Source organism: Hemitrygon akajei, chromosome 1 (assembly GCF_048418815.1).
Source record: "Hemitrygon akajei chromosome 1, sHemAka1.3, whole genome shotgun sequence".
Taxonomy (NCBI): Eukaryota; Metazoa; Chordata; class Chondrichthyes; order Myliobatiformes; family Dasyatidae; genus Hemitrygon; species Hemitrygon akajei.
In genome coordinates this window covers 74102178-74114492 of record NC_133124.1, presented here as the reverse complement: position 1 = coordinate 74114492, position 12315 = coordinate 74102178, and the positions used below count along the sequence as shown (strand labels likewise).

Below are 12315 nucleotides of genomic sequence, written 5' to 3'. Positions count from 1 at the left end.
CCTTAATCTCTGATCATAATCCATACTCTTTAAACCAGGCAGCACCCTGGTAAATCTCCTCTGTACCCTTTCCAATGCTTCCACATCCTTCCAATACTGAGGCAACCAGAACTGGACACAGTACTCCAAGTGTGGCCTAACTAGAGTTTAATAGAGCTGCATCATTACATCGCATCTCTTAAACTCTATCCCTCGACTTATGAAAGCTAACACCCCATAAGCTTTCTTAACTACCCTATCTACCTGTGAGGCAACTTTCAGGGATCTGTGGACATGTACCCCCAGATCCCTCTGCTCCTCCACACTACCAAGTATCCTGCCATTTACTTTATACTCTGCCTTGGAGTTTGTCCTTCCAAAGTGTACCACCTCACACTTCTCCGGGTTGAACTCCACCTGCCACTTCTCAGCCCACTTCTACATCCTATCAATGTCTCTCTGCAATCTTCGACAATCCTCTACACTATCTACAACACCACCAACCTTTGTGTCGTCTGCAAACTTGCCAACCCATCCTTCTACCCCCACATCCAGGTCATTAATAAAAATTACGAAAAGTAGAGGTCCCAGAACAGATCCTTGTGGGACACCACTAGTCACAACCCTCCAATCTGAATGTACTCCCTCCACCACGACCCTCTGCCTTCTGCAGGCAAGCCAATTCTGAATCCACCTGGCCAAACTTCCCTGGATCCCATGCCTTCTGACTTTCTGAATAAGCCAGTGGAAGGTGGCGAGGGTGATGACATTCCATTCCCCTTCTGTTCAAAACATGTTACGCTCATCAGGATTGGATTTTCGTTTGTCGACAATGTTGCCTGATTTTGTTTCGTAGCCTTTAAATTTATAGCAAGTGTAAGCCCTGCCACAACTGGATGCTGCTGTGCGACTTAATTTTGGACTGCCTGTGTCTCTGGACATCTGTGAAAACTCGATGGACTTTGTATCTCAGTATGTTTTAATATGTGATGGTTACCTTATTTAAACACCGCAGTCCTGGATTTCAGTAGGGAGTGCATCTCGTGGTTCACCCATGGTTTCTGTGTTAGAATCAGAAACAAGTTTAATATCACCAGGACATGCAGTGAAATCTGTTAACTTTACAGCAGCAGTTCAATGAAATCCATGATAAATAAAGAAAAAACTGAGTTACATTAAATATACATATGCCTATTAAACATTTAAGTTAAAATAAGTGGTGTAAAATAAAATGCAGTGAGGTAGTGTCTGTTTAGAAATCAGATGGCAGAGGGGAAGAAGTTGTTCCTGAATCACTGAGTGTGTGGCTTCAGGCTTCTGTACCTCCTTTCCGATGGTAACCGTGTGAAGAGGGCATGTCCTGGGTGATGAGGATCCTTAATGATGGACATCACCTTCCTAAGGCACCGCTCCTTGAAGATGTCTTGGATACCATGGAGAGCTGGCTAATATTTGCAAGATTCTGCAACTTACTGTGATCTTTTGCTGTAGCCTCCCCCCCCCCCCCCCCCCAATACCAGACAGTGATGTAGCCAGTCAGAATGCTCTCCTCGGTAGATATGTAGAAGTTTTCGAGTGTTTTAGTTGACAAACCAAATCTCCTCAAACTCCGAATGAAATATAGCCGTTGTCCTGCCTTCTTTATAATTGCATCAATATGTTGCATCCAGGTTAGGTCCTCAGATATTGACACCCAGGAATTTGAAATTGCTCACTCTCTCCACTTCTGATCCCTCCATGAGGATTGGTTTGTGTTCCCTCGTCTTATCCTTCCTGAAGTCGACAATCGGCTCTTCGGTCTTGCTGACCTTGAGTGCCAGGTTGTCGCAGTGACACCTCTCGGCTAACTGGTGTATCTCGCTCCTGTATGGACTTCCATCACCATCTGAAATTCTGCCGACAATAGTTGTATCATCAGCAAATTTATTATAAACTTCTACCTGTGACAATGAGAGGTTGAAAATGGCTTTGAATACTCCCACCATTTGGTTAGCACAGATTTTCAGAGCCTTACTATCGGGCCTGCTGCCTTGCAAGGGTTCACTCTCTTGAAAGACAGCTTGACACCGGCCACCGAGACTGAGATCACAGGGTCATTGGATGCGGCAGGGATCCACATACAGTAGCTGTGGCTTTATTCTCCCTTTTGAAGCAGGCATAAAAGGTTTTGAGCTCGTCTGGTAGCGACGCATCGCTGCCATTCATGATGTTGGGTTTTGCTTTGTAGGAAGTAATTGCCTGCAAACTCTGCCAGAATTAATGTGCATCCGATATTGCCTCTAACCTCTCTCAGAATTGTTTCTCGGCTTTTGAAATAGCCCTCCGCAGGTCATTCCTGGATTTCTTATACAGACCTGGATCGCCAGACTTTAAGTGTGGATCTAGCTCTCAGCAGACTACGAACCACCTGGTTCATCCACGGCCTTTGGTTTGGAAATGTACAGTAAATATTTGTAGGCACCCACTCATCCACACAGGTTTTAATGAAGTTGGTGACCACTCTGACATACTCATCCAGGCTTGAAGATGAATCCCTGAATACAGCCCAGTCCACTGATTGAAAGCAGTCCTGTAGGCCCTCCTGTGCTTCCCCATCCATACCTTCTTGGTCCTCACTACTGGTGCTGCAGTCTTCAGTCTCTGCCTATACTCAGGGAGTAGAAGTGCAGCCAGGTGATCAGACTTCCCGAAGCGAGGGCATGGAATAGCATGGTAGACACTCTTGAACTTAGTGTAACCGTGGTCCTGCATATCATTTCCTCTGGTACTACAGGTGAATTTATTGATGGTAATTATTTAGAGACTTTATCAAGCTGGCCTGGTTAAATCCCCTTGAATGACTGGGGAAGGCATCAGGATGTGCTGTTTCATGCCTGTTGTTGACATCGCTCAGTACGCCTAGAGCCTGTTTGACATTACCCTGAGGTGGAATGTACGCCACTACCAAAATGAGCACCAAAATCCCCCGTAGGCAGGTAAAATTATCGGCTATTAATTGCAAGGTTGTCCAGGTCTGGTGAGCAATATCTGGACGTCACAGGCCCTGGATCATGAGGCATACACCTCCATGTTAACATGAACTTAAATTATGCTTAACTCACAAATTTTAAAATGTATTTTAATTAGAGATACAGCACGAACTAGGCCTTTCCAAACCTTCGAACCACACCACCAGCAACCCACTGATTTAACCCTAACCTAATCACAGGACAATTAACTAACTAATTTTCTGTGGTATTTCTATGCAATGTTTACAGATTCACCACAGAAAGCACCCTATCTGGGTGCATCATAGATTGGTGCGGCAACTGCTCTGCTCACGACTGGGAGAAACCATAGAGAGTCGTGAATACAGTTTAACGTATCCCAGAAACCATCCCCTTTCCATGGGCTTTGCCTACACTTCTCACTGCCTTGGGAAAGCAGGCAACATAATCAAAAGCACCACAGATGAAGGTCTTGACCTGAAATGTCAATTGTTTATTTCCCATGTTTTCTGACCTGCTGAGTTCCTCCAACTCTTTTGTGTCTCGTACCAGAAGAAAGTCCATGTCCTAGTTATTTTTGGACTTGGATGACTTCCATCTTCTACCACACACAGATTAAGACCATTTACTGGTTCTCACCTGTGCTCACTGACCTACATGGGCTCCTTGTTGCATCTTAGTTTTGAAACCTCTTCACAGTCCTCGTCCTTGTTTTACATCCCTTTGTGGCCTCACCCTTTCACTATCACTCCAACCTCTTCCTGATGCTTTCTGAGATCGCTGTGTTCTTCCATCTCTGCCCTTACATTTTAATTGCCCAAGCTGTGGAAAGAGGGGATGGGTCACCAGCTGAAAGAAAAGAATGTCAAGTGGGACCAAATGGGCTTTTCTTGGAAGGGGCAAATGACCTCCATTTCCATAGCCTCTCTCCCCTCCCTCCCCCACTTACCCACCTTTTAAATCTACTCCTCAGCTTTTTCACTCTAGTCTTGCCAAAGAGTTTAGCCCGAAACATCGACTGTACTCTTTTCCTAGATGCTACCCGGCCTGCTGAGTTCCTCCAACATTTTGTGTGTGTTGCCACTCTTTTATTACAGTGATTGTTGCTTTGCTGTTGGCTGCTGCATCTTACTACCACAACTGTGACTCCACTTGTAAATGCATTCAGTGTCAATACAGTCCTTCAGGATGTCCTGAGATCATAGCAACAGATCACAAGGGAGAAGGAAATCACATTTATCCCCCACCAGAGCTCTAGGATCTTCAAACTGCTACATCTTTGGTCTCTAGGGAGCACAGCCATCACTTCACATGGTAACTACGTTCACATCGTAACTACCTTTTCATCGTAACTACCTTCACATCATAACTACCTTCACATCGTAACTACCTTCACATCGTAACTACCTTCACATCATAACTACCTTCACATGGTAACTACCTTCACATCGTAACTATCTCTTCATCGTCTCTGCATTAATATCCTTCAAATCAATCCTGATGAAGTAACCACTTCAAGGTCAGATTTAACTCAAAACATTTAATTTTGAATTAAAGAAAGTCTAGATCTCTCTGTGAAATTGTCCGAAGAATCCAAAAATCTGGTATTATTTTTCAAAATTTCCTCTTGCGATGTGGTCATTTTGAGCAGGTATGCTTTTAGGCAGAGGAATGCGTAATGCACTGAAGTTCTAGAACATAGAAGAGTACAGGATAGAACAGGCCCTTTGGCCTATATTGTAATTTATAGCTGTTATATATTGCAATGCACTGCTGCTGCAAAACATCAAATTTCACGGCACATGCCAGTCATATCAAACCTGATTCTGATTTAAAGTTTTATTCAGCCGCAAGATTCAAGATGCAAAGTACATTTACTATCAACATATGTATGCAGTATACAACCCTGAAATTCGTCCTCTCCTCAGACAGTCACAAAACAAAGCACCATGAAACCAACCTGTTCAACGAAAACATCAAACTCCCACACGCACAAAAAAACAACAAAAACAGCCAGCGAAAATCACAAAATCAAAAGGGATATTTCAGTCCAATTCAGCTCAGTGTTCATCATCTGCAGGCTGCGCCACCCGGATTTTAAAAAATCGCCCAAAAGTAGCAGCAAAAGAGAGTGACCAGAGCTAGAACACACCATAATTCAAAATTAGAGTCTAAATCTACAATCTGTGTCCATTAGACCTTGCTCCGGCACCATCCGCCGACAGTACTGAGGGAGAGAGGGATCACTCGAACACAAGGACCTTCCCTCGGGAGCAGCGAGAGAGAGAGAGTGTAATAAACCACCACACGCAGACACCTCCTCCGGCAGCAAGTGGGAGGCTGAAGATGGCACTGAACACTCTCTCGCTTTCCGTACTCGCCTCAGTGATTTCAGACTTCCTCGGCACTTTGATCAATGAGAGATGGAATCGATCACGGGCTCACGCCCCATCTACTGGCTTCCTGGCCTCCATGCCGTATGCTCTGGTCGCAGCCTCGTGGAGCACTCTCAGAGACAGCAAAGCGCCAGATCGCCCAGTTGGCCCAAAATCACACTATAGACTACAGAATGCAGATGACAGGCTCAAACAGTAACAGAATCATATCTGAAATTAAAAGATGTAGAAGAAGAGAAAGGAATTGCTTCATGACCCGTCTTGAAGATGCCACCTTTGGTAGCATTAATAGCTGACGCCATCTTCTCCTTGATGTTCCTGTCTGTTATATTCAGTGCCCTGCCAGATGAAGACAAGTGTGCCATATGCCTTAGTTACCACCCCATCCACTTGTGTTGGCATCTAGTGAAGGTGCTGTTAGACAGGGTGTAAGATTGCAAGAATATCAGAAACAGAAGCAGGAGCAGGTTATTTGGCCCTTTACGATTATGGCTCTATCTTTCTTTCTTTTATAACCATATAACAATTACAGCACGGAAACAGGTCATCTGGGCCCTTCTAGTCCATGCCGAACACTTACTCTCACCTAGTCCCACCAACCTGCGCTGAGCCCATAACCCTCCATTCCTTTCCTGTCCATATACCTATCCAATTTTTTAAAATGACAATATCGAACCTGCCTCTACCTCTTTTCTTTTTTCAGTCTTTTTATTGATTAAAAAAAAGTGTGTATACAAAGAGGCGGAGAGTATCTCTGGTATATATGTCAACAGCAGTACATACAGAAGGTAAAATAAACATCAGAATCACACATAGTGTTGATCTACGAATTTGATATAGAATGTATAATTCTCCTCTTATTGATTTATGAAGAAAGGAAGGACTATTAGAAATTTTTATATAAAAGAAAAGAGAAAGAAAACCACTATTCTAAACAGAAAAAAAAGACTGGGCAGTCCATCTTGAGAGAAAAACCAAGAGAAGAGAGACTCTGATCAAATGCAAGGTTCTGAAAAAATAGCTGGAAGAGAATCAGTACAAAAATCAGATCATATGAAAATATTGAATAGAAGGTCGCCAGATTTCTTCAAATTTAAAATGTCCGACTTGTTATTTTCTCTAGACGGCTCTATCTTTTCTCAGTGTCACCTGGTAATGGGTTTATTATTGTCACGTGTACCAAGATACAGTGGAAAAACTTAGTTTTACAAGCAATCTATAGATATTGTTAAAAAACGTACTTTGAGGTGGTAGAAGGAAAAAGCAGCAATAAAATATAGAATCTAGTGTTACCATTACAGAGAAAGGGCAGGCAGACAATAAGGTACAAGGCCATGATGAGTTAGATTGTGTGGTTAAAAGTTCATGTTATTGTACCGGAGGACCTTTCAATAGTTTTGTAACATCAGGATAAATGCTGTCCTCGAGGCTGCTGGTATGTCTTTTTAAGTATTTGCATCTTAAGCTCAGTGGGAGGTATGAGAAGAGAGAACGTTCGAGGTGGATGGGATCTTTAATTATGTTGGCAACTTTACTGAGGCAGCACATGTAGACAGAGTCCTCAGAGTTTTGTGTGTTTAACCGAGCCGTGTCCACAATGCTCTGCAGTTACCACATATCACTTAATGCTCAAAAATCTGTCTTCAACACACACAGTGGCTGAAGCTGCACAGCTCCCGGGGCTAGGATTTCAAACGTTCACTGATCCCTTGTCATGAGACTCATGTTTCTAGAGACCTCCAGCTAGGGTAAACATCTTCCCTGTCAAGCCTTGTAATAATTCAATGAGATCACCTCAGATTAGTAGGGACTCTACTGGATGGGGAGTTACTGAACACAGCTCAAAACCAGACCTGCAGCCCACTGAGTCCACGTTGAGCATTAACCATCTGTTCACTCTTAATCTAACCAACTACCCCCGGATTCTACCACTTCCCTACACACGAGGCATGGTTTACAAGCACCAGTTAATGGTCAACCCGCAGGCCTTTGTGATGTGAGAGGAAACCTGAGCACACATTCACAGAATGGCAGGGTCAGGATCGAACTCGGGCTGTTCTAGTTGCGAGGCAGCAACTCTCCCAGCTGTGCCAGTGTGCTGCCTAAAATAGGGCCCTGCCTGTTTACCCTCTTCTCAATGGACAATTCCTAAATAAAGCCATAAGATACAGTATAGGTGAGGTGTAGAGGCCTAAGGGCTAAATGTGGACAAATGTGGCGAGCTCACTTGGCAACCAGTCGATGCAAAGCTGTTAGACTGAAGGGCATGTTTCCATCCTGTGTATGACTCTGGTCGGCTGAAATGAGATCCACCCCACCCCCCCCAACCTCTGAACCCATTCAAGTGCAGGCCCAATGTTCCTCATACCTGAGATCATTCTTGCAAACCTCCTCTTGACCCTGTCCAGGAGTCATCTCAGGAGTTAACCTGATGAACCCTTTGCTTCCCTCCTCCTAGTGTGAGTACATCCTTCCTCAGGTAAAAAAACAATTTGGACCCAGCAACAACGAAGGAATGGCAACACATTTCCAAATCTTGAGCGTGTGTGACCTGGTGGGGAACCTGAAAGTGGTGGAGCTACCAAGCAACGCTTGCCCTTGTCCATCTCTGAATTGGAGGTCACAGGTTATGGAACTGAACAGAATATAATGTCCTGATCAGCTTGCTGGTCTATATTAACACAGTGAAACCATTTAACTAAAAGGTCACGTTTGAAACCTAAGTAAGCCAGAAAATACATCCCACAGATAATTTCCAATTTCTATCCATAGAAATAATTGAAGCAATAACAGTTTGCACCTATTGCAGCTTGATAATAGCCTATTTCTGATCATACAATTTGAGTAATTTCACATAATTCCTCAAACACAGCTCCACCAGTTTCACTTGTGTCACCTCCCTGTGAGGAAGTATCAGCTTTCATCCATGACTGAAAATAGTGAATGGCTGTTTGGAAAACCCCCTGAACATTAGTCGATTCTTGGCTGATTATAATGTCAAGCAGAACTGAGCTATAATCCATGCCTTTTATAACTCATGTCCATCAGTGGAGTGGAAGGCAAATTATAAAAAGGCATTAGCAGAGAAAAGTTATCCAAATTTTTAACCAATGTATTGACACTTTGCTCAACCAGTAAAGACTGTAAAGTTGGGGGTTAAATTAAAGTTTACCAACCCTCAAATGGTGCTCAGAGATTACCTCCACATGTATAATTTTTATTTATTTATTGAGATAAGGGCCCTTCTGTTCCTTCAAGCCACACTGCCCTGATTTAATTCTAGCTTAATCATGAGACAATTCACAATGACCAATGAACCTATTAGCTGGTACGTTTTTGGACTGTGGGAGGAAACCGGAGCACCTGGAGGGAACCCTTGCAGTTACAGGGAGAATGTATGAACTCCTTACAGGCAGCAGCAGGAATTGAACCCAGATCGCCTGTACATTAAAGCATTGTGCTGACTGTGCTACTGTGCTGCCCCATGTTATGTGTGTTATTTTAAGTAACTTTTGATAGTTCAATTACATCACATCCTCCAGCAATCTGTTCTGTTAATCACCCCCCCCCCAAAAAAAAATACTCAAACAGATTTGTCAAATTATAATTTCCCTTCCTTGCTGGATCTGCTCAACTGCAGAGTCAAAATCAGGTTTATTATCATTGACATGTACTGAAATTTGTTGATTTATGACAGCAGTAGAGTGAGGCGTAAGATTGCTCCAAGTTAGAAAGGTAAATAAATAGCACAAAAAAGGAATAAGGACGTCATGATAAACACAGGAGATTTTGCAGATACTGCTAATCTTGGGTAGCACACAAAATGCTGGAACTCAGCAGGTCAGGCAGCATCTATGGAGGAGAATGAACAGTTAATATTTTGGGCCAAGACACTCATTGGAACAAGAAAGAAAGAGGTGGAAGCCAGAATAAGACAGTTCAGAAATCCCATGGCAGAGGGGAGGAAGCTGTTCCTGAATTGTTGAGTGTGGGTCTTCAGGCTCCTGTGCCTCCTGCCCAATGTTAACAATGAAAAGAGGGCATATCGGGGACAGCGAGATTCCTTGGTGATGGATGTTACCTTTTTGAGGTACTGCCTCTTGAAAATATCCTCAGTGGTGGGGTGTGTGATTCTTCCTCAGGATGGTACATCCTCTCTACACCCAGCCCGAACAGATCCCTCAGGATCTGTTTTATTGAATTTTGCCCTTCCTTCTCCAAACTGTGGTGGGTACAAGCCCAACCTGTCCTACCTTCCTTCAAAAGAAACCTATTCCAGTTGTCACTCCAGTGCTGTTTCCTACACAGGAACATCCTAAATTAAAGAGACCAGAAGTACACAGTATCACTGAGCTCTAATATTTGTGTGTGTCTGCCTAAGACCATAAGACAGTAGCAGAGTGCATGATTGCTGATTTATGTTTCCCTCTCATCCTCATTTTCCTAGCTTCTCCCCACAAACTTTGACAGGTAACAAACCTGGCTGTGAGTAACTGTGTATGTGCGTGTGCTTGTGTGTGGAAATACATGTAGGAGTGTGCAAGAGAATGTGTGAGGATGCGAGGATGATGTGTGTGACTGTGCATGTTCGTATGTGTGTGTGTTTGACAGTGAGTATGCGTGTGAGGGAGATTTGCAAGTTCGTGTTCGAGATTGTGTGTATGTGTAAATGCGTACGTAAATTTGAACCACACCTGCTTTAGTATTAAGGTGAGGGGAGGGGAGAAGTTATCTACATGTGTGGTGCATTTGAGTCTCAGTTACTTTGTGTTCATAGCCCCTCATGCGGGGAGCGTGCTTCCCAAGGGCGGGTCTAATTGTGATCCGCCTTATTTATTCAGAGCTTGCTCGGGGTCCGGTTGGAGACCGTTCTCTCTCTCTCTCTCTCACCCACCTTATTAAAGAGAGAGTTTGCGACAATGCAGTACTCGGCACAAGGACGCGAGCTCTCCTTCCACTCACTGTCCGTCGTCTCGCCAGATTCTTCCTCACTCCCACCAACACCAAGGTATTTAAACAGTTTGAGTTAGGGTCAGTCCTAGCATTTGATAAATGGTTTCTGTGCAAAAGAGGGAAGGTAAAACGAGCAGTTGTAAATTCAGAAGCTGGACGTGGGAGTTGCAATTCTCAGAAATGTTACAGACCCGGGAGGGAGTCAACAGGACCCCCGGCTCCGATACTGTAATACACCGCGGTAAAATCAATTGTACTTGTATGTAAATTCCAGCGGGCAGGTTGTGTTAAAGCACGGGTTCTTCAGTCGCTCGGGTGTTTATATAAAGTTCATACCTAAACCTTATTCAGTAGCTCATAATGAAGTTAACCAGAACTTGGATTTGAAATGGAAATTTTAAAAATCTGCAGATGTTGGAAATGTGATATTGAAAAGATAAAATGCTGGGAACACTCAGCAAGTCGGGCAGCGTTTGTAGAGAGAGAAACGGAACCTTCACCCTGAAATGTTCACCCTGTCTCTCTGCATATACCGCACCAGAATCAGGTTTACACACATCGTGAAATTCGTTGTTTTGAGGTGGCATAATAAAAGCTGCAAATTACAGTAAGAAATATATATATATATATATATATATATATATATATATATATGTTAAATAAAGTTAACTAAGTAGTGCAAAGTAATGCAAATTAGTGTAAAAAAGTATTGATATTTCTAACCTTCTATGGATTTGAAGTCTGTCATTTTAGTTTCCAGAAATGTTGGTGCTTACCAACGATAGACGCCCGCTGTTTTTTGGTTGCTCGTGAAATTCTTGGCTTGAGGTTGTGGTTGGAAAGTGCTTAATGAGACATGAAAGGTTTGGAATGCCTTACCGGGGAACAAAGCAGATAGCGGTTGTAGTCCCACCACGTCCCAGAGGCACCCACACATCTCTACTGGACCCCGATGCCGTACAGAGGATTGCTGCACCGTGGGAGATGTTTTTATGGGTGTTTTATTTAACTGAGGTTTTGTCTGTTCTCTGTAAAAGATCTGATGGTAGTTTTGCAGACCTCTGGATATATACACCATCTGGTTGTTAATTATATTGCTGTCTGTGGGGATTTGCCGTGCACAACGGGCCACTGTATCTCCCATTTAACAGCATGCACCGTAGTACACATCATAAAGGTAGGTGCTACAGAAATGCACGTCTCTCTTTTCTATTAAAATGAATTGATCTCCAGATAAAAATCCTAACAACAGCCACAACTGCACAGTGAAATGTCTCCATGAATCTCCCAGCTGATTATCAGACAGGAACAGAAAGTGAGCTGAGCAAGAGTACAGTGGAAATGCAGACCATTTGATTGGCCTGCGCAAAATGCTTCCAATCCATGAGTTACAAACTCATCAGTGCTGCTAAGTTCAAGTATTAAATAAATCTTGGTTAAACATTCATATCAGAATGTAAATAATCAACATGCTTTAGTCACAAGGTCCTACAGCACAGAAACAAGCCCTTCTACAGGGTGACTGCATATTCTCCCTATTCAGCTCTGATTAATACATACGCCTCTATAAAATCACCACCTCATCCTACTATGCTCCAATGAATAGGATCCCAAACTGATCAACTTCTCTCCAAAACTCAGTCAGTAGCCGGAGACTTGGCAACAACCTCAAAAATCTCCACAATATATCTAGCACAATGACATCTTTCCTATAGCAAGTTGACCAAAACTGAACTCAATATTCAAAGTTCAAAGTAAATTTATTGTCAAAGTACATAGTTACCATATACAACTCTGAGATTCATTGGCATACTCAATAAATCCATTGAATAATAACCATAATGGAACCAATGAAAGACCGCACAAACTTGTGCATTCAACCAGTGTGCAAAAGACAACAAAGCGTAAAAACACAAAAAGAAAAATCATTAATTAATTAATTAATTAATTAATTAATTAATAAGCAATAAATATCAAGAATATGAGATGAAGAGTCCTTG

General features: G+C 42.9%; 1 protein-coding gene and 1 long non-coding RNA gene across 4 annotated transcripts in view; one reads left to right on the top strand and one right to left on the bottom strand.

Moving 5' to 3' along the window:
* The window catches only part of LOC140727913 (uncharacterized), a 120238-nt gene extending 108608 nt beyond the window's left edge, over positions 1-11630 (bottom strand). For both annotated transcript variants that reach the window (XR_012098965.1, XR_012098964.1), the window contains exons 1-2: positions 11039-11630; positions 977-1040 (exon numbers count right to left, since the gene is read on the bottom strand). This is a non-coding gene — a long non-coding RNA (uncharacterized lncRNA). The remainder of the gene's footprint in view (positions 1-976; positions 1041-11038) is intronic.
* Positions 10218-12315, top strand: part of aqp4 (aquaporin 4) — a 38281-nt gene continuing 36183 nt past the window's right edge. For both annotated transcript variants that reach the window (XM_073045862.1, XM_073045851.1), the window contains exon 1: positions 10218-10370. In XM_073045862.1, coding sequence (XP_072901963.1) covers positions 10282-10370 — 89 coding nt within the window. In that variant the 5' untranslated portion in view covers positions 10218-10281. The remainder of the gene's footprint in view (positions 10371-12315) is intronic.